The 20,434-nt window shown below is 41.7% G+C and overlaps 2 protein-coding genes across 3 annotated transcripts in view; both read left to right on the forward strand.

Moving 5' to 3' along the window:
* kirrel1a (kirre like nephrin family adhesion molecule 1a) overlaps window positions 1-13,839 on the forward strand; it is a 31,238-nt gene extending 17,399 nt beyond the window's left edge. Inside the window, exons 3-15 of one of the 2 annotated variants that reach the window (XM_029526201.1) lie at window positions 902-1,051; window positions 1,138-1,295; window positions 1,393-1,543; window positions 1,838-1,943; window positions 2,168-2,316; window positions 2,616-2,743; window positions 4,194-4,320; window positions 4,557-4,657; window positions 5,721-5,937; window positions 6,699-6,806; window positions 7,045-7,172; window positions 7,456-7,569; window positions 11,247-13,839. In XM_029526201.1, the coding sequence (XP_029382061.1) occupies window positions 902-1,051; window positions 1,138-1,295; window positions 1,393-1,543; window positions 1,838-1,943; window positions 2,168-2,316; window positions 2,616-2,743; window positions 4,194-4,320; window positions 4,557-4,657; window positions 5,721-5,937; window positions 6,699-6,806; window positions 7,045-7,172; window positions 7,456-7,569; window positions 11,247-11,909 (2,300 nt within the window). In that variant the 3' untranslated portion in view covers window positions 11,910-13,839. The remainder of the gene's footprint in view (window positions 1-901; window positions 1,052-1,137; window positions 1,296-1,392; window positions 1,544-1,837; window positions 1,944-2,167; window positions 2,317-2,615; window positions 2,744-4,193; window positions 4,321-4,556; window positions 4,658-5,720; window positions 5,938-6,698; window positions 6,807-7,044; window positions 7,173-7,455; window positions 7,570-11,246) is intronic. The other variant, XM_029526202.1, reaches the window with a different exon arrangement.
* Window positions 13,840-14,214: 375 nt separating this feature from the next.
* Window positions 14,215-20,333, forward strand: ndufs2 (NADH:ubiquinone oxidoreductase core subunit S2). The gene is made up of 14 exons (XM_029526130.1): window positions 14,215-14,339; window positions 15,081-15,184; window positions 15,526-15,716; window positions 16,029-16,149; window positions 16,424-16,536; window positions 17,257-17,331; window positions 17,410-17,487; window positions 17,594-17,679; window positions 17,860-17,979; window positions 18,726-18,855; window positions 19,097-19,192; window positions 19,452-19,535; window positions 19,942-19,999; window positions 20,124-20,333. The coding sequence occupies exons 1-14, from the start codon at window positions 14,233-14,235 to the stop codon at window positions 20,159-20,161; spliced, it is 1,401 nt and encodes a 466-aa protein (XP_029381990.1). The 5' UTR covers window positions 14,215-14,232; the 3' UTR covers window positions 20,162-20,333.
* Window positions 20,334-20,434: the final 101 nt, after the last annotated feature.

Consider the following 20,434-nt stretch of genomic DNA (forward strand, 5'->3'; position numbering starts at 1 on the left):
AAGCTTTTAAATAAAAACATGTGAATGAGCACTGGCTGCTTCATGCACACATAAACTCAGTGGGTATGTGTGTATGTTTGTGTATGAGGCTCTGTACCTCTGCCCCTCCAGCCCCCTCCCCTCTCTCTCTGTCTCTTCTCTGGGCTTTTCATACGCTTTCTCGCTCTCTACATTTCACATGCAAATGTACGCATATACAGGGGCATACGCACACACATGCACACATGCATGCAGAAACAAGGGCACACAAGGTTAGGCAAGAGGCAAAGCTGTGCACATTGGAACAGACACTGCGAAATTTCACATGCCATCTATGTCTGGGCAGCAAACATGAATTCTGCACCATGGACTGGAGTCGAGTTGAGTCCTCTAAAACGTTGTTGTCATAATGCATTCATCTTTTTTCCCCCTGCTGGTGGAGGAGAGTGTGGTTGCCACCTAATGGTGAGAATGAAGAGCTGTGACACAGCTGGGCTGTGTGGCAAATGGGGGAAGGGAAAGGAAGGACCGGAGAGGCTGTGCTGAGCATGTATATGTCTGAATGTATACGTTTGGTCATGTGTTATGGGTCTATTGCATCATGTGGCGATTGCGTCTCCGGTGCCATTTACCCTTATGAAGGAGAATCAGTATTTTTGCTTCATGTGTGACACACATCTGATGTTGTCTTATCAGTATGAATTGCAACAAGCAGTGGGGTGTTGCTGTGAGTGGATCCTAAGCTCACACATAGATCACTAAAAGGGAGTATTAGCACAGCGTCTCAAAAGTAGCAGAAAGCAAAGTATCCCATTAATAATGTAACTTTAAAATAATGTAGATATAAATAGAGGTGGATAGCTTATTAAATGTATTGTGATCCTTTAAATTTTAATCTACTGTGTATGTCTGTCTGCTCCAGCCTGGCCCAGGTACCGAGTTTTGCGTGTGCAGGAGTTGGGGCAATACAACCTGGAGATCCTGTCGGCCGATCTGTCTGATGACTCCCTGTATGAGTGTCAGGCCCCTGATGCTGCGCTGAGGTCCAGGAGGGCTAAACTCACTGTCCTCAGTACGTTTTGAGTGTATTTGTGTCTGCAGGTGTTTCCTTGTCAGACTGTGTCCATGCCTCAAAGAAAGCCTTCTTTTCTTCTCCAGTCCCCCCAGATGACCCAGTGATTGATGGGGGTCCCGAGGTGTTATTGAATGCAGGAGAGTCCTACAACCTCAGCTGCGTGTCTCGAGGGGCCAAACCGCCGTCCACGATCGAGTGGTTTAAAGATGGTCTGCCAGTGGACGGGGCTGCCAGCACCACTGTACGTCTAAAGACAAGAAAGTCACATATGCATCCAGACACACTAAATGCTCATTTGTGAACCTTTCAAGCTTTTGTCCATCTCCCTCTGTCCTTAGGAGGTGCTTCCAGACAGGAAAAGGGTGACCACACGCAGCTACCTGCCTATCCAACCTGTGGACACTGACACCGGGAGGAACTACAGCTGTGTGGCCACCAACCATGCCATTCCCACTGGCAAAAGCACAACTGTCACTCTCAATGTTCACCGTAAGCAAAGCTGCCAAGACGGGATATTGTTTCTGTTTAATATACTAAAATGAAATATTTATATATGGCAAAATACAATATTTATTACACAACCAGCGCACAATTATATTACATTTCCTACGGGTACATCAATTGTCATTTTGGCAAATTAAAAGGCTAAATGTTTTTATAGCTATTATTAGGTGATACATGGCAGCCATTTTGCATCAGACAATCTTTTAAATTGCAGTGGAAGACTTCTTCATGTGATGGTCTCTCTCTTTCTTGCTCTTTCTGACTCTCTCCCTCATCCAGATCAACCAACAGTTACCTTGTCCATTGAGCCTCGCTCTGTCCTGGAGGGGGAACGAGTCACCTTCACCTGCCAGGCTCATGCCAACCCTCCTATTATGGGCTACAGGTCTGCTCCCACATACAAGCACAGTGTCATTTTCTCTGGGCCTCTTAAAGTAACAGTTGCCTGTCCTGTCTATCTTTATTATGATTGTGCATTCTTAAAAAAAAAAGAATCTTTGAAGAACATATTGGGAAATTTAAAAAAAGCTAATATTTGTAGTTTCCATTTCTGTCACATATGTTTTTCCAGTATTAGAGTTGTGAATGTAAGGTCCTTTTTTTTCCTAGGTGGGCTAAGGGTGGTGTGGTGCTGCAGGGTGCCAGGGAGAGTGTGTTTACCACCAAGGCAGACCACTCCTTCTTCACTGAGCCTGTCTCATGTCTTGTCTTCAACGCTGTGGGAAAGACCAATGTCAGCATTCTGGTGGATGTGCACTGTGAGTGAAATTTCCACTAAAATCATGATTCATTTTGTAACAAAAATTATGATAATATGATTTATTTATTTTTTCTTTGCACACCATTCAGCCCTACTGTGAGTCACACTTTACTCATCTTATCTCCTTCCATCACTTGTGGGCTACTTCACGTAACACAGTCTGGCCTCAGATGGATAAAACACACCTCTGTTGTGTTTCTTTTCTCTCAGCAACATTTCCTCTTTTGTCCTGCTGCATTATTACTCAAACATAAGTAAGAACACCCCTCTCATGCTCCTCTGTCTTTTTGCCTCCAGTTGGGCCAATTCTGCTGGTAGAGCCGCAGCCAAAAACAGTCGATGTCGACTCTGATGTCAGCCTCAACTGCAAATGGGCTGGAAACCCTCCGCTCACACTCACCTGGTTCAAAAAAGGGTCAAACATGGTAAGCAGCTGAAAGCCCACGCTTTGCACGTCTCCTCTGTTTTTGCATTCACACTCTTTTTACAGTTCACTTTATTCATTGGGTGTTTACAAAAGCAGCCTGAATGTTATCTTGTCTGCGCTCCCAGATATCTCTCTTCTCTTTTTACTTACTACGTTTTTTTTTGTTTTTTTTTTTTCATTTTAATCTTTTGATCACTGAAGGCTCAGCCCCCCACCCTTTACAGTGTAGAGGCAGAAAGTATATGGATGCAAGGTGACATCATACGCTTGGCAGCCATGTTGGTGGTTGCATTAATACTGTTTCTAGGCCTTTAACTCACAGTAAAGTGAATCATTGCTGTTTTGTTGTTAACATTGTTTGTATCATGCCGGCCAGAGGCTTAAGACATGCCAAGTAGGTGTATGTAAACAGTAGCATTGCTTGCTAATGACTCACTAGCTGGCCTGATAATACACAGCCTGTTCCACTTTAGCTGGACTAGGGCTGGAGAGGTTTCAGGCTTGCCTACTTCCAATATGCATGGAGAAAAAATAGCCCATTAGGAGAAATTTTTTCATCTTGAAAGACTCTCATCACTTAGCTCACATTTTGTTCACTTACCTACCCTCTGTTAAAAGTCTGCAAGGCATCAAGGCCCACACCAGCTCCCTCACAGACAGTTTTCACTCCCAGACATTCAGATGGTCAAACTGTTGGTCCAAGGTTGCTGTATTGCACTTATTATTGTTTTATTTATTTGTAGTTCTTCATTAAGGGATGCAGTGAGGTTGATTGACTGCTCACTGGGCTTTTAATATATATGACAATTTTCCTGGCTATGGAGTGCTATTGTCACCCACGTCCACTTCTCTACCAGCCTGATATAACATTTGGCTAAAAGCCAAATGATCATCGTTGTAGAAGTCCAATTTCCATGAAGGGCAAATACCAGTATGCATACATCTCATAATAAAGTTTCTCTGTATTAAGCAAGTGCTGCTGAAATTTGACCGATATGGACTTAACTTTCGGTTTAGACACCAGGACTTAAGACAAGATAGATGCCGCAGAGTAAAATTAAATCTGCCTTCGCACAAATTGATTGGCCTTCACCTACATCCCTTTAATCCGTTTTGTTCACCAATCTCTCGCTCCCTCTCAATAGGTGGTTACATATTTAGCCCTCATTTCACACAGCTAATTTCCTTGTGGATGAGGTTGCTAGGCAACTGCAAAACCTTTGTGACTGGTTAAAAGCAGATGTTCAGGTTTGAATTGTTAGCTATTTAGGGTCAGAGTTGCACATAACACATTCACTGAAATAAAACCAGACATTTAGATAAGAAACTGTGTATTACCTCTCTACGTAAATCTGAATATGGCTTTTATTTTGTTTTTTATTTTCCCCTCCTGTTGTTTAGCAGCTTTGCCTTCCTTGTATTTTTAATTTTTGTTCACTCCCCCACAGGTTCTGAGTAACAGCAACCAGCTGTACCTAAAATCAGTGAGCCAGGCAGACGCCGGCCAGTATGTATGCAAAGCTATTGTCCCACGGATCGGAGTAGGAGAGACGGAGGTCACACTCACAGTTAATGGTCAGAAAGCAATCCACTTAATTTACTGTTTCATTGCTTGTGAAAGATGAAGATGAAGATGAAAATCTTATGCGTTCGAAAACTGTATTGTTTGTCAGCAGTTGAAAATTGTCTAAAGCGGAGGCTATTCATTTCCTCTTCAGTAGGCTTTGTAAGGTTTTTGTATTTTGTTGCATCTTATGTGTTTTTTTGTTTGTGATATAAACTCATGTGTCCTGTCATTTCGGCCATTGCAGGTCCTCCCATCATCTCCAGCGATCCAGTCCAGTATGCAGCAAGAGGGGAGAGAGGAGAAGTGAAGTGCTACATAGCCAGTACACCTCCTCCAGATAAGATTGTAAGTGAAGAGATGAGAAAAAATTCAGAGCTATGAAATATTTGTGACCCCAAGCACACAGTTGAAATTTCTAAATTTTAGCCACTACATTATTGATTCAGACCAAAATGTAAAACAGGGAAAAGCTTTGATCACAAAGAGCACAAAGATGTAATTTCCAGTCAGCTATTTGTATTTTAATGTTACTGTATCTGCATGTTCCTAAATGGCTCCACTCCTGTGTGGTAAATGCTTCTAGGCAATGTCCCCTTTTTTTCTGAGTGGGGACTCAACCTTAAACTCTCCCAGAATGTTCCTCCAACCCATCACATAAACAAACCAACACTAAGCCGGTCCGCTTTTAGCTCCTGCGTCAGAAATCAGCTCGGATGCTCTCTCTGCTCTGCTGTGTCGCACAGACAGAGTAGTAGTAGCTCCTTGGCTCCCTGGCCGTCTGTGACTGATCCATCCTGACTCGCAGTGTGCGCTGGTAATGCAAGTGGCAGAGGTGGGGACAGAAAAAGGTATATAAATTATAAAGGACTGGAGAGGAACAGTTGTCCCAGTAAACGCCTCAGCCAGGAGCTTTTCCTTCTCTGGAATAAATGGACAGATTATGGAAACATGTGGGTTTATGCATAATTAACTTGCTTTAGTACAGTGCTTCAATGCTGAATAATAGAGCTACTTTTAGTGGCTTTAAAGTTGGAGAATGTGCAAGATTTTCTCGGCTCAGTTGCTCCCACCCGCCACTACATCTGTTTGTGCAAACCGACAAACTGTTGCTGACCCTCGGAAGTCATGCAATGTGTGCATTTAAAATGAGCATGTGTATTCAATGAGCATTTATGTAGCCATTTTCTCTCATTCGCTTCTACAATATTTGTAACTCTCAGCCATTCCGATAAGACTACTGTAAATATGAGAAAACTGTCATCATATAGTTAAGTGATGTCACATTTGATAATCTCCTGTATATAATATTTGTATATTTTTGTACAAGAAATCTTAAAAAGATATTGGTAAATCATCTAACCTCCTATGTGTGTGTGTGTGTGTGCGCGCGCGTCTCTGCATGCTGCAGGTGTGGGCTTGGAAGGAGAATGTGTGGGAGAAGGAGAAGGGGACTCTTCTGGAGAGGTACACGGTGGAGCAGAGCAAGTCATCAGCTGAAGGTGGTGGCGTCCTCTCTACTCTCACCATCAACAACGTGATGGAGTCCGACTTCCTGTCCACGTACAACTGCACTGCCTGGAACTCATTCGGCCCCGGCACAATGATCATCACATTGGAGGAGACAGGTGTGTAGTGGATCCCAGACCGGATCTGGCTCATGGACCAGGCAGATGAAAAATATATTTGATCATAGTTCATTTTAACATAAGAAGATTATTTAATCATAACTATGTACTTTTTAAACTTAACAGAATGATTTTATTTATATATATTTATTATATATAATATTATAATATTAATATAAATATAATATTTTTGATAAAAAAAAAAGAGTGTAAAAAATTATAGACCTTATTTTATTTTCAAATCAAACAATAACTTCTATTTACATACATTGTGTTATGTAAATGCAAAGGAAAGGTTTTGGGTATATGATATCTTATGTATAGTACCATAAAAGGGAATGTATTTATTCATTCCACATGTAGTCCACATAACAAACAGACCTGGGAATCCGTATTATATAGCATGAGATGAGAATTTTCACCTTTGCTGTTTAACCATGCAGGCTTACAGAGTAGGAGCCAATCCGAGCTGACACTGGGCAAGGATGCCTCCTGGACAGGTTGCAAGTCTACCACAGGGACGTCATATAGGACCATACAACCATTCATACTCACACACATGCCAAGCCAGAGGGAAAAAACACAGACACAGGGAGAACATGCAAACTCAACACAGAAGGCAGTTTGAAACCCAAAATTTCGATGGATAAATAGGACAAGTTATTTAGCTTCTTAAGAAATTTCCACATTAAAATGCTGTGTGTGTGATCATCAAGTCACCATTTCTCTTTATCTCTGCTTCTCTCTCTCTCTTTCTTTAGAGGATGTCCCAGTGGGAATAATCGCTGGCAGCACCGTGGGCTCGACCATCCTCTTGTTCATCTTTCTGCTGGTCCTCGTTCTTATCTTCTACAGGCAGCGCAAAGGCAGTGAGTCATACTCCCCATGTGCTTCACACATAGAGTACCAAGGCAATCATAAATCTGCAAATACAGCAGAAGGACCATAGTTTAATGCTCATCACTAGTCCTTGCTGCAAAAAACTACTTCCTCTCCAACATATGGATCTGGGTCCCCTCTGAACTTGCTCCCCCAGCTCATGAAAACATCAGCCCATGATACATGTGTCCAGCTGTGCTCAACCTCAAATGTGTGTTTTGCTTGCAGGTCGGCGCGGGGTCACGCTGGGTAAGCCCGACATCAAGGTGGAGACGATAAACAAGGAGACCCACAGCTTAGAGGAGGACTCTGGCAGCGTGTCCACAGCTTCGCGCATGGTCAAGGCCATGTACTCGGTGAGCAGCAGCAGGAGTCGTGCGATCGTGACGCACACTGTTTACGCAGCCTGTAGTTGTAGAAGAAAACTCAGATTAACTCAATAACGTCTCCATACTCTATACTTTTTGACTAAGAATAAACTCAATGCTTTCCTTTTGTAATCTCCCCTTTTTTAACTCTTCTAATCCTATTCTCTCTTTCCCTGTCACACTCCTGTTACCTCATTCCCTCTTTTCCTTCGTTATGGCACCTTCTTTCTTCCTTTTTTCTTTTGTTTTGTTTTCTTGTTTGACGCTTTAGTTTCTCCCCTCTGTGTCCTTTTCTCCTTCCAATCAGCCCTTTAAGGATGACATAGAGCTCAAGTCTGACCTCCGCAGTGACACCCTGGACACCCGCCAGGAGTACGACCTAAAGGTGAGATCACAGATGCCAGAAACGCACACAAACTATCAGTTCTTTTGGAAAACAGGTAGTCCTTTTTTCTACTGAGAGGTTCCATCATACATAGGTAGAAAAACACATAACGAACCCAACAAAACAAGTCATGTCTTGTTTGGTTGTATTTAGAGTGAGGTTTCATTCTAATTATACCTCAAAGTATAAATCGAATAGAGTGTTGTTGCAATCCTGATAACGTTTAAACCAGTGTAAATTTTTGGCTGTTGCCCTCCATGCTTCTTTTTACTTGCACTGGCAGGTTTTCATTCCCAACCTTGAAATTCGGTGGCAGACATCCTACCCTACAACAACATGGGAGCCAAACAACCTTATCAAACATGTTTTTGTTTAAGATATTGAATTTTGAAGTTAAACATTTATTTATTTTCTTATTTTTATATGTTGTGTTATATGTTATATACCTCAGTTTCCAGAGTAGTGTATAACTATGATTTTTCAAACAAGTTTCTTATCATAACTTTCCGCCAAATTGCAAATGATTTGTTCATCAACTTGCAATACCTTCATGGCTAATAGGGAAAAAAGGTCAAAGTTATCAAATTGGACAAAATTTCCTAAACAGGGTACAAAAAACCTTACCTTCAAAAACAGTTCTGTTCTGTCTTTCTGTTCCTCTTTTCTCCCACACTTCCATCATAAGCTGTTAATTGAATTGCCACTGGGGAAAAGCCTTAAACCAGCTTTCTGTCTAATGACGAGATGGTCATTCATTAGTTTTAAAGATAAGTTTGATTATATTGAAATCTATGGAAATATTGGCCTATTCTCACTTAGTTTATTAGCTCAGTAAATGTTTTGCTAATCAGTTTATGATCTCAGTCTCTCATTCCAAGTATTTTTCAATACAACAACAGCAACAACATGATTTTCAATTCTTCAACGATGTCTCCATTTGGAAGAAAGTAGACCCTATCGCAGGGCATGCATTAAGGTGTGGCTTCCCTGTAACTGACAAATTGTATCACACACAGCAGGTTGCCTGACAATCAGGCTAGAGCACGGAGCAGGTAAGAGCCAACCCTCACCCCTCGGCTCTACTGTATCCTCTGTATGTGGTTTTCTCCGGTTTCAAAAAGCCAAGATTGGTTAGGACAGACACATTGCAAACGCCAGGTTTCAAGACAGAAGCTCACAAACTAGCAGGTGATTTGAGTTGCATTTATTGTTCAAGTAGTGTCACATTAGCAATAAATGTAAAGCTATAGCAGTCTAAGCCTAAAACAAACGTGCTCCATCAAAATTTAATCATTCTGAATTATTGACATTTTATATAGATCTCTCTCTCAGTACAGCTGTGTTAAACCTCTATCTGTCCTTTTTTCTTCTTTCTAGATTATGTTAAGTTTCTGTTGATTATAATTATTATCATTATAATTTTTTGGCACTGGCCTCATTTCTGCTGGGCAACACATTGCTGGCTGTGAAGCAGTGAAGAAACCATTGCCGGAGTAATTATTCAGATTTACAGCCAGGTGATCATTTGCAGTAATCAACAAAAACAGCTGATGAAGACTTTCATCTGCCTGTAGTATATATGCTGGAGAGCTTTAACCAATATCTGAGGGAATTTAGGGGATTTCTTATTGTCAGTGGTAAGGAAAGAGCATTGGAGTCCAAGATGTCTTGGGCTATGGATGCTTATTAAAGCCCAAGCTCAATGACAAAGGAGGATTCATTGGTACAATGTTTGTGCACAATGTCACCTCAAATATGAAGTAGCAACCCGTGAAGATAGCTTGATATACTGCATAGAGATAACTTAGATCTGAAGAAGAGACGGAAAGAAAGTAGGAAACATGGTTACATTCACCCAAGTGCTGATTCTTACAAGCTCTGGTTTTATCAGTCCTTGCTCCAGTAGTCAATGGTACTATCAGCAGAAACCCACAGCTGTTTCTGGAGGAGCTAGCTGATTGTGTCAAGGCGTGCAAGATTTAATATGGTAGCCATGGCATCAAGACCTAGGCCTCATAGTGCACTCTGACCCTGAGTCAGTTACTCATCAGGTGGACAGGAGAAAATTTCCCTCACAGGAATAACAGAAGTGGTTATCGAAAACAGAAGAAATTTCCTGGATTGCTTTTGGTCCTCCTTGTCATTCTCGGCTGTAAGACAGCTAGTTTCTCTCATTATTTAAATATTTGGCTTGTTCATCACCAAGATATGTTAAGGCACAAATACACGAGTTGAAAAAGAACAAAGGAAGTTCAGGCATATTATGCCTACTCAGCTTGCATGAATCATTTATACAATTTGACACCGGTGAGTTAGGCTAAGGTGATGAATGTAGTTTCATGTGTGAAGCTGCCAAAATGTTTTGCTGTAACTTCATGAATATTTTGTGAGGGCAAACACTCTGCCCCAATAGCTGGAGCGCTGTCTTGGATCACTTTGAATACAGACATGAATCCACCCCAGGAGATGGTTAGATCACCCAGCAAACAGCGTCAGCCAGACAGACCCCCCCCACCGCTGCCTGAAGCACCAAAGCAAATGAAACAAAGTTGATGGGGAGGGATGTGGTCTCTGTGAATATGAAACATGATCAGATGATAGAATCCTGTCAGAAATAGCAGTAAAGCATCATGGGAGGTAATGAGCACAGATCCCATCTTTCCAGACAACGTGGGGTTGACCCTGTATGCTGGCATGGATCCACACTGCTAGAGAGGCCAGGAATAAAACGTGGATATTTGAATTGTGTATTTCTTCTTGTTAACGTTGCTATGAAAATGAAAGCTGTGATCCAATTCCATATGACATAATATAATATCTTGAAGGAGGTAGTTTGCTCACTGCAGAAGTGACAAATATAACTTAAACTCTACTTAAAGCCCTGTATACATGCCAAGAAATGATTTGAGTGTGTTGGTGCTGGGGCCTTTTTCCAAAGGAAATGGAAGGGCTGCCAAAACAAACTAAAACAGATGTAGATGTTGATGAGACCTCTCTCATTGAACGCAAAATAACAATAACATACAAAAAACATTTTTTATTAGATTTATTTGACAGGGCTATTCTGAATTTTTACTAATCTGCACACTGCAATTCTTTACTAACTGAAAAAAACAGCATACTATGAAGGTTATTACAGGTCTACATGAGCCATAAATTTTTATGCAGAATTAGGACAAAGGACATTGTAAGTGTTTAACTCATTACTGTTCACAAGGAATATTTATTTGAAGGTCACTAGTAATAAAGATGGCCCCCTACTAATCTTCACCAGCACTTGACGTACAATCAGAGTGAGCTCTGTGATGCCATACTCAATAGATTACTCTCACAGTTTTGAAGTAAAATTGTAAATAGCAGTTTGTGTATGTCTTATAGTCCTTCTCTACAACTTTGCTTGTAGATATTTCTGAAAAGGATAAAGACTGTGATCTCAAGCTGCTGAGTCACAAAAAGATAGCTGCCTACCCTTGCAGCAGTCTTAATGAATCTGGATGCTGACCAGCTCCAGGCGTGCAGTTCACGGTTACCTCTGACTTTCTATAAGAGAGAGGGGATCAGAGGAGACCATAATGCTATTATTATAAACCTTAAGTGTCTATGCAATGCCATAAAAAAAATTCTCAGCATAACCCACATTATACATTTTCTTAATGCCTATCTGTGTCTCCTTTCAGGACCCCACCAATGGCTACTACAATGTGCGAGCCTCCACCCATGATGAAGGCCGCCCTGCTTCCCGCTCCACCGTGCACTACTCCGACTACCGCTCCCCTGCAGGAACACCAGGGGGAGCAGCATCTATTAGCAGCAGCGCTGGTGGCTCCGGAGCTACAGCGAGCGGAGGAGCTCCTGGTCCCCCTGGACCCCTTACCTCCCCTGGACGCCCACAGGCCTGCTATGACCCTCGACCCCCATCCAGACTGTCCCACATCAGCTATGCCCAGTTCAACACCTTCACTCGTGGGGGCCAGAGCCAGCAGCCCCCTGCCAACCCTGCCCCGGCAGCCAGCGACTTCCCAGGGGACTGCAGCCTCCTGGACTCCACTTCGCAGCTGGCCTATGACAACTATGGATACCCTTCACATTACCAGACCTACCGCATGGGTTTTGCCCCCTCCAGCTTGGCCCCGCTGGAGGCTGGCCCATCTTATGAGATGTATGGTGTCGGATCTGGGGTGGGTGGCCCTGGGGTTGCGGTCAGTCCTGGGGGCCCAGCTCCCTCAGGATCAGAGACTGGACTAGGGAAATACGGCAGCTCCACTCGCTTCTCCTACACCTCGCAACACTCTGACTACTCCCACAGCCGACACACACAGAGGATGCAGACTCACGTGTGAGACTGAAACGCATAAACACCTCACAGTCTAAGCTGAGCATGAGGAAGCATCTTATAAATAACATCACATCTAAATATCACACACAGTCACAAATTTACATGCACACATTTCCACACCAACTGAACACAAACACTACAGAACACACAACAAAAAAAAACATCACACACACCCATACACAGAGTCAGAGGACCATGCCCATGAGACAGGAAGGGTATTAGAAACGCAGAGGCACAGAGAGAGAAAAGGAGTCGAGTGGAGAGAAATTTTAGAGAGACAGGGAAGGGAAATTCCACACAATTTTGAATTCCCTTACTTCCCAACGTGTTTGTAAATCTGAGCTCTGAAAGAGCAGATGGCGAAAGTCACAATCAAGATTGGGGAGGGGAGAGCAAGAACCAGAGGGAGAAGAAATCACAGATCTTGGGAACCCATAGCCTTTGCTATGAACTGACTTTGTAAATGATGAGGGTGAACGTCTTAAGGCAAGCTGACTGACTGTCAAATATGGTACACGCTGATCGGGAAAAACCTCAACCAGTGGAAGTCATTTCTGGCCGCCATTTTTATTCTCTGTTTCTTTGTTTTGTTTTTGTTTTTGTTTTTTTGCTGGTTGTCATTCAATGATCATAGAGCAAATATATGTATAGCATCCCAGAATGCCCTTCCGTACAATGGTACATGCCATCATGGCTGTTCGGCAGCATGAGGGGAGTGTGTTGAGGCTGGAGTGGGGATTGGGAGGGTTATCATCATTTTGCACTGCATCTACAGTATTCATGCTTGGACGCCCCTTATCTATATCTGTGTATGTCTTCTTTTTATTTGCACACGAGACTAGAGCTTTGTATTCTATTTTTTAACATTACAGAATTATTTTTGTCAGTGTAAAACATGTAATGTGTATGTATGGACCAAAAGTTTGAACGTGAGTGCACATGACTCGGGAATTTACCTGGGTGAAAGCCACTGAGACAGGAGGAGGAGATGTGCCAATGACAGCCTGATATCAGGACGTATTTCACATCAGAGCAGTATATCAGTGTATGAGAAACCTAGTGCCAAGTGTTCATGTTGTTTATCACCTTAGACCACGTATATGCAGTAGAAGCTCCTTCTTTTGGCAACTGTTGCTTTACAAACCAGGCTTGAGTCATTCCCAGACATTTTCGTAGGCTGGAGCCTTTTTCTCTTGAGCTCTTAACTAAAAGCCTGGTGCAAACAGAGAGAAAAACACAGATGTTGGGTTTAGAACTGAGTGGCCTTACAGGGGAACATGTCATACATTTCCATTTTGAATCATTCCTCATCGTCTGTCTGCCAAAATGGCCAGAGGAGAATGTGTATGGAGAGGTTTAATGAAGGCTTGTCCACATTATTGACATGTAGTAGTGTATGACTGATTGAGTGAGTGTGTGTGAGTGTGCATGTGTGAAAGAGAGCGAGAGATCAAGCGGGAGTGTGTGGGCGTTGGCGCACACATCGATTTGTACAGTGTTTGTATAGATGTGTGAATGACTGCGTGTATATGGGAAGGATACTGTAAACACGCAGCGCCTGATTCGAGTGTGCGCGCGACATTGTATGCATGTTGGTGTGTATACAGTGTGTGTGTGTTTGTGTGTGTGTGCGTATGTGTGTGTGTGCATGTTTGTGTCCAAATGTGTGGGTGTGTGTTTCAGTATATGTCCATATCATTTCTCTCACAATCCTGTTACAGTACTTTTATACCTCTGGTAGGACTGTATCCTGTATTATTGTGTCTTTGAATTTAGAAAAATCCAATGTTTATCTTATTGTACTGTTCTTCGTAGCAGAGAAAACTGTTCAAAACATATACAACGAACGTTAAACTCTCATTTTTTAATTTCATTATCTTCAATATTTTTTAAAAATGGTATGTAATTATTTTTCCACAGTATTACATAAATAAAAGCACTGTTTTTTATAAAATGCAGAGTTTATTGTTGTCTTTAAAGGGATGGGTATTTTCACATACACTTGCTGCGTGTGGGCAACTTTCAGTTTGAAACCTGCCATACATTTTGAAGAATATTATTTTATTATCATATACTTTGGTTGTGGTTTGAGTAGATTTTGTATTATTCAATAATGTAATAAGTTTTTTTTTTTTTTAACATTTATTTCTTGGTTACTGTTTAGTATAACCTGCAGGAATTGAACCTCCACTTCCATTAGATAGCTACTTAGGATACGTCATGGCGGTATGCGGCCTATAGATGGCGGACAGCCACCTTATACAGCTTTAAACAACTGAAAAAGAAACGTCTTTACGTCATCGCCCAGAGGCTGTTCGTCTGCCAAGATGGCGGCGACAATGTTGAGGTCGCTTACCAAACTAGGACGTCCTTCAACAAAATTAATATTGCAAAATAATTTATCGAGTCCTAGCTGTACTGTTCTGCAAAACAGGTAAGGTGTTAGAAACGCGGAACGTGGCGCTTCGTGTGACCGTTATATCAGCTGCAAGAGTCTGATGAAGGTTCCAATAGAAATATGCACGCCTAAAAGCTAATGTTAGCATAATGCTAGATAAGGTGATTTTATTTTTTTCCGAAACATGACTCATGTGATACTACTTCTGCTTTTCGGTTGGTTAAACCATCCATTATAGCTATAGCACCCATGGCATCTTTAACAGCTCACGCATGTTGCAAGGTGTGTTTGCTCTCCTGCTGTCTGTCGTTAACAGTTTGCTGCAAATGCTAGCTATCCCAGTAGCCGCAGTGTGTTAGTGTTTACCTCAGACTCTCTGCTGTCTCCGTGCTCATAAGCAAAACCAACTGTTCGCTGTATAGTGAACAAGTAAACAATGCCTGCAATCGTGTCAGCTATCCTCAAGATCCCACACACAGAAGGTATAAACATAAAGAGAGCATCCATGTAGGCTTGTTATTCCTGTAACACGGCGTAGTTCTTACTCACCCGTGTTACTTTGTTATGTATTGCAAAGTTGGGTGATTAATAGCCACATTTGCTAAAATAGCGTGACCTCTACACCTTGTCTGTGCTTGAGCGGATTAGCTTGGCTGGCACAGTGTTCACAAGATCATTGCCAGGTCCAAATAAGTCTCATTAAAAGGAGATTAAAACTGCTCGGCGCGCAACAGGTCCCCAGCCCCCTGTTATTAACACATCTAATGTATGTCACAGGCAGAAACAATGGCAGCCAGATGTGGAGTGGACGGAGCAGTTTGCCGGGGCAGTCATGTACCCCACTGCCCTCAATGAGAAGTGGACCCCACCCCCATGGAATGGTAACACCATCCACACGCAGTCACGTTTCAGTCCATTGGTTAAAGGATTCTTGTTCTCTGCTATCTTTTCATGTTTTCAATGCTGTTATTGATTTTAGATCAACATGGAAATATAAAATGTATTACCAAGAATGTGTGTGTCAGTAGTGAAGCAGTCTTTTGTTTATATCTTACTTAAATTGTTGTTTCAAGTGACCGAAGTCCCTTACTAAGACATTTATAGGCATGCAACATCTGACTTTGCCAGTATGCTATATGGCTGTAACCATGTGTTTATAGTGTTATGTTTGATGAACTGGACATTTTTCAGTATCTTCTTCTGCATTGGTGTCTTCTGATAGACAAGGATCCTCCTGCAGAGAAGGAGGTCTCCAACCTGACCATCAATTTTGGCCCTCAGCATCCTGCAGCTCACGGTGTGCTCCGTTTAGTGATGGAGCTAAGTGGAGAGTCAGTCAAGAAATGTGACCCACACATTGGCCTGCTGCACCGGGGCACAGAGAAGCTTATTGAATACAAAACCTACCTGCAGGTACAATATCTGTAAATACTGTGTTACTCTGTTGTGTTTCATATCAGTTTAATTATAGCCAAATAGTGTGATTTATGCATGGAAACAGGACTGTGAAATCAAGGGCTAAACAAATGGTGGTGCTCATTAGATCTTTTTAAAAACTAGAAGACACAAGAGCATAAGAGGAGAATCTCTCAATTCATTTTGACAAAGTCAAGCAAAAGGAGTTTGGATAATAAAATCCCTCTTATCGTGTATCGGCCATGTGTTAATGTATTTTGTTACAAAAGTCCCTTAACCCACAAACTTCCTCGTCTTTGTTTGGTACAGGCTCTGCCCTACTTTGACCGTCTGGACTATGTTTCCATGATGTGTAATGAGCAGGCCTACTCTCTGGCTGTTGAAAAGCTGCTCAACATCCAAGCTCCACCCCGTGCTCAGTGGATCAGAGGTACAGACTAAAAAGGATCTGTGTAGGAAAGGAAGTGTGTGCAGAGATTAAGCAGAGGTGCAAAACATTAAATCAAATGGTGTAAATCTTTAAAGTGACTTGTTTTTATTGTTACATTTCTTTAGTAAATAAAATGGCAAATTTTTTTTGTTGAAAAGCCACATCAAACTATTAATTGTCAAAATTTCTGCAGATAATTCTATTTTTCTTAATAAACTGATCCATCATAATTTCAGCTCTAAATGGCTGGATATGTTGTGTACTCTGTTTGTAGTGCTGTATGGAGAGTTGACCCGCATTCTGAACCACATCATGGCTGTCACTACACACGCCCTCGATATTGGTGCCATGACACCCTTCTTCTGGATGTTTGAGGAGAGAGAGAAGGTTAGGAATGCTGCTGTCTAAATTTTTAGCGCACAGTTTAGCTAAGAGTCAGTAGATTACTGTGCTGGTGTTTTCAGCCTTGTGATCAGATCACTGAAGTGTCTGAACTGGGCCACAAAAATGAGTGTGATTCTGTCATGTCTGAATCCTCATGCCAATATGGCTTCTATAGTGAGTTGGTTTGTGTCTGTATCATGAAATCCCTTGATCTTAATGATCTTAATTTGTCAACCACTAAAATGCTTTTCGTCTGATAATCAAATTGTACATTAGACTGGAAAGAATCTCAAAGACCAGCCCACAGTGAAACGTTCTGTCAGTGGGTGACTGACTTACCTAAATAGCAAGTGCTGGCTGTTTGTGTGCATCAGGAAGCAGCAGTTTAAATATTATTTATAATCTTAAAGTGTGTCTCGAAATTATTTACATAGTTTTATCTGAGCTTTTTCTGCCCTGAGCTTTTTTTCCTGACACAGTTACTATAATAGCTAGTATTGGCCCCAACAACTCACAGATTTAGACTTGCCCTCTGATAAATTGCCAAATCTGATACTTTGCAATGTGGGAGCTCTTCAAAGAAGTTGGTGAAGTTAGAGCAAGAGAGACGCTTAATTAAGTGATTCAGTGCCCAATGCAGAACACTTTCATTACTTGGTAGGCTATTGTAACTGTTGTTGTTTGTTGAATCCTTTTAATGCTTTAACCCTTGTTTCCCCTTAGATGTTTGAGTTTTATGAGCGAGTGTCTGGAGCCAGAATGCACGCTGCATATGTCAGACCTGGCGGTGTTCATCAGGTAGGAATCAGCCAGGTCATATTGTGGTTTAAAAAGTTAATATCATCCAGAAGGTGCTAATGGGCTCTCACGTTTCAGGATTTACCAATGGGCCTGATGGATGACATCTATGAGTGGTGCAAGAATTTCTCCATAAGAATTGATGAAGTGGAAGAGGTGAGCAGCAACTTAATTTCATCTCTCACAAAGTCAGGCCACAATGAAGGCTGATCAGTATGTGGTGAAGATGCAAACAGTAAAAGAGTAAATCTTCTCTGCGCAGATGTTGACAAACAATCGCATTTGGAAGAATCGTACGGTGGACATTGGCGTGATTTCTGCAGAGGACGCCCTAAACTATGGCTTCAGGTAATTTGCTGTGTGCGCAAGCCTCATTTTAGCCTCCTTCAGCAGAAGTGTCTGTGTAGCACCCCATGTATGAAGAATCCTAGCTTGATTGAAATAATAAAATTGGAAAAAGATGCTCAGGATAAATGGTTTTATATGTAAATCGTACATTTTACCTCCCGCCTGTTGTCCCTCTATTAGTGGAGTTATGCTGCGAGGTTCTGGTCTCAAGTGGGACCTGAGGAAGTCACAGCCATACGACAAATATGATGAGGTGGAGTTTGACGTCCCTATTGGAAGCAATGGAGACTGCTATGACAGGTATGAAGATTTATGAGAGGCTGAATTCATTGTTTTTGTTATTCTTGGAGCCGAAAGACATCCACATACTGTTAACAGTGGACAGTAACTCGGGCTGAAAAATTAAGTAAGTACTGAAGGGCTTTAAACCTGCATTTTCATTACAACAGAGTCAAGAAGTCAGTGTTTTAATGTCAAATGCAACTGAGAGTTTCAAGTAAATTTTGGCAGTGTTGCTGATTAAAGCCGATTTAATGTGACAAACACACATTTTGGCATTATACTACTATTATTACTGAAATGCTATTAGGCACAGTAAAAGCCATCATTGTAATCATGCTGAGTTGTTTATATAGAAACCACATCTTTGGATTTGTAGAAATTGATTTTTATATAAAATCTGACACATTATTTAAACACTGAACATTTATTCCAGCACTGTGTCTATAAGATATGCTTTTATTTCTTTACTGGCCAACCATCTGCTAATAAATCGTTGTTTACATGCAGACACAGCTATAAGTTTGAGTACACTGCAACTAGTGAACTATTTTCATTAAGATTTCTGAGAAATGAATACAAGTGAGCTGTCAGCAAACAACACAGCACAATGATCACAAGCATTTCATTCAAAAGCAATGAAAAGAAATGACATCCACTGTGTGCAGGGATCTATTTTCACATGATCAGCTCTTAGTCTGACTTTTTTAAAGAATGAGTTATGCCAGTTTATTGCTGATGTACAGTGTGTGTGTGTTGTCATCCAGGTATCTGTGCAGAGTGGAGGAGATGAGACAGTCCCTTCGTATCATGCACCAGGCACTTAACAAGATGCCAGAAGGAGAGATCAAGGTGGATGATGCCAAGGTGGCCCCGCCCAAGAGATCTGAAATGAAAGTGAGCTCAGCTTCGTGCACTTTGAGGCATAGGAAACATTGCACCTTATCCAGACTTGCCCCCTGCGCTTTAGCACTTCTCCATGTTAATTAATTTTTTATAAGATTTTCTCCACACTGTCCTCATTACAAAATCAGGGCACTTCTGCTGTAACATCCACTTTCATTTGTTTGACTTCACCTCCAGTTCACCTCAGTGGTATAATTCTACCCACTTTTTTTTTCCCTGCTCCTCATCCTAGATGTCTATGGAGTCTCTTATTCACCACTTCAAACTGTACACTGAGGGATACCAAGTCCCCCCAGGGGCCACATACACAGCTGTGGAGGCACCAAAGGTATGTGAACGAAGTTCCCCACAGATCAAGTTGACCTTTTTAAAACAACAAACAAAACTCCTACTTTTATAACTGTCTATATAAACAAAGCGTCTTCATTAATTGGGAACCTTTTGTTAGTCTCAAAGGATTTATTGTGAAGTAATATGCTAACGTGTGGGTGGGTGTGTGTGTGTGTGGGTGTGGGTGTGGGTGTGTGTGTGTGTGTGGGTGGGTGGGTGTGTGTGTGTGGGTGTGTGGGTGTGTGTGTGGCTTGCAGGGAGAGTTTGGTGTTTATTTGGTCTCAGATGGCTCCAGTAGACCCTATCGCTGCAAGATCAAAGCTCCTGGATTTGCTCACTTGGTACGCACAAAAAACCGAAAACCCAAGACTGAAATATTAATCGGATATCAATTATTCAATGTGTGTAACATCCTGTCCTTAAGGCTACCCTTTAGTTCATTAAGTACATTTTGTGAAGTACTGTAGACCCATTTTCAAAAGCACACAGACCCCCACCCCCTCAAAACAACTGTTCCTTGTCCCTCCTTCCTGCCCATCTCTTAGCTCATGGGCAAAGTATTAGTCATTTGAATTTTAGTTTTTCAGGGCTCAAAATATCTTTAAAGTTGCATAAACAAACTATTAGAGTAGTTAGTGCATTAACTTCAGGCAGTAATCTCATGAATTATGAATCAACTTGCTGTGAGCTCGTGCCCTGAATAATGGGAGCTGGCCTTGAGTTTTACTGATGTTTGCTTGCTTCTAGGCCGGACTGGATAAAATGGCCAAAGGACACATGCTTGCTGACGTTGTAGCCATTATTGGTAAGAGAGTGATTCTTGAAGAATTTCGAAAGTGTAAAAGCCCATCGAAGCTTTCAGGAGGACAAAAGGCCAAGGAGTTATCATGGTCCTGAGGCTAATGAGTCTTCTCTTCCTCTTCTTACAGGTACACAGGACATAGTGTTTGGCGAAGTTGACCGTTAACACGATGCTGCTAATGTGTTTGTTCCCCAAAGAGAATTCATTCTCCCCTCCACGCATCTAGTAGTCAGGTTCTCTTCCTGTTCACTATTTGCTGTAGTGCAACTCAGCTTATGATCGGTGATGTATAATGTCCAAATAAACCTAATAAATATTTTATGACCGAAACACTTAATTAGTGATTTAAGTTTTTGTATTGTTCATGATTGTTAGATTTGGGGTGGGGCAGGGCAGGCTCAGACTCTGCTCTCTTTAAAATGTGCCATTTCCTTGAGT

Source organism: Echeneis naucrates, chromosome 18 (genome assembly GCF_900963305.1).
Source record: "Echeneis naucrates chromosome 18, fEcheNa1.1, whole genome shotgun sequence".
Taxonomy (NCBI): Eukaryota; Metazoa; Chordata; class Actinopteri; order Carangiformes; family Echeneidae; genus Echeneis; species Echeneis naucrates.

Excerpts from the sequence above, each read along its gene's own strand:
- ndufs2 (XM_029526130.1), top strand. The coding sequence starts at position 14,233 with ATGGCGGCGACAATGTTGAGGTCGCTTACCAAACTAGGACGTCCTTCA. Across the intron at positions 16,537-17,256 it reads TGTTTGAGGAGAGAGAGAAG|ATGTTTGAGTTTTATGAGCG; the intron begins GTTAGGAATGCT and ends GTTTCCCCTTAG. Across the intron at positions 20,000-20,123 it reads TGACGTTGTAGCCATTATTG|GTACACAGGACATAGTGTTT; the intron begins GTAAGAGAGTGA and ends CTCTTCTTACAG.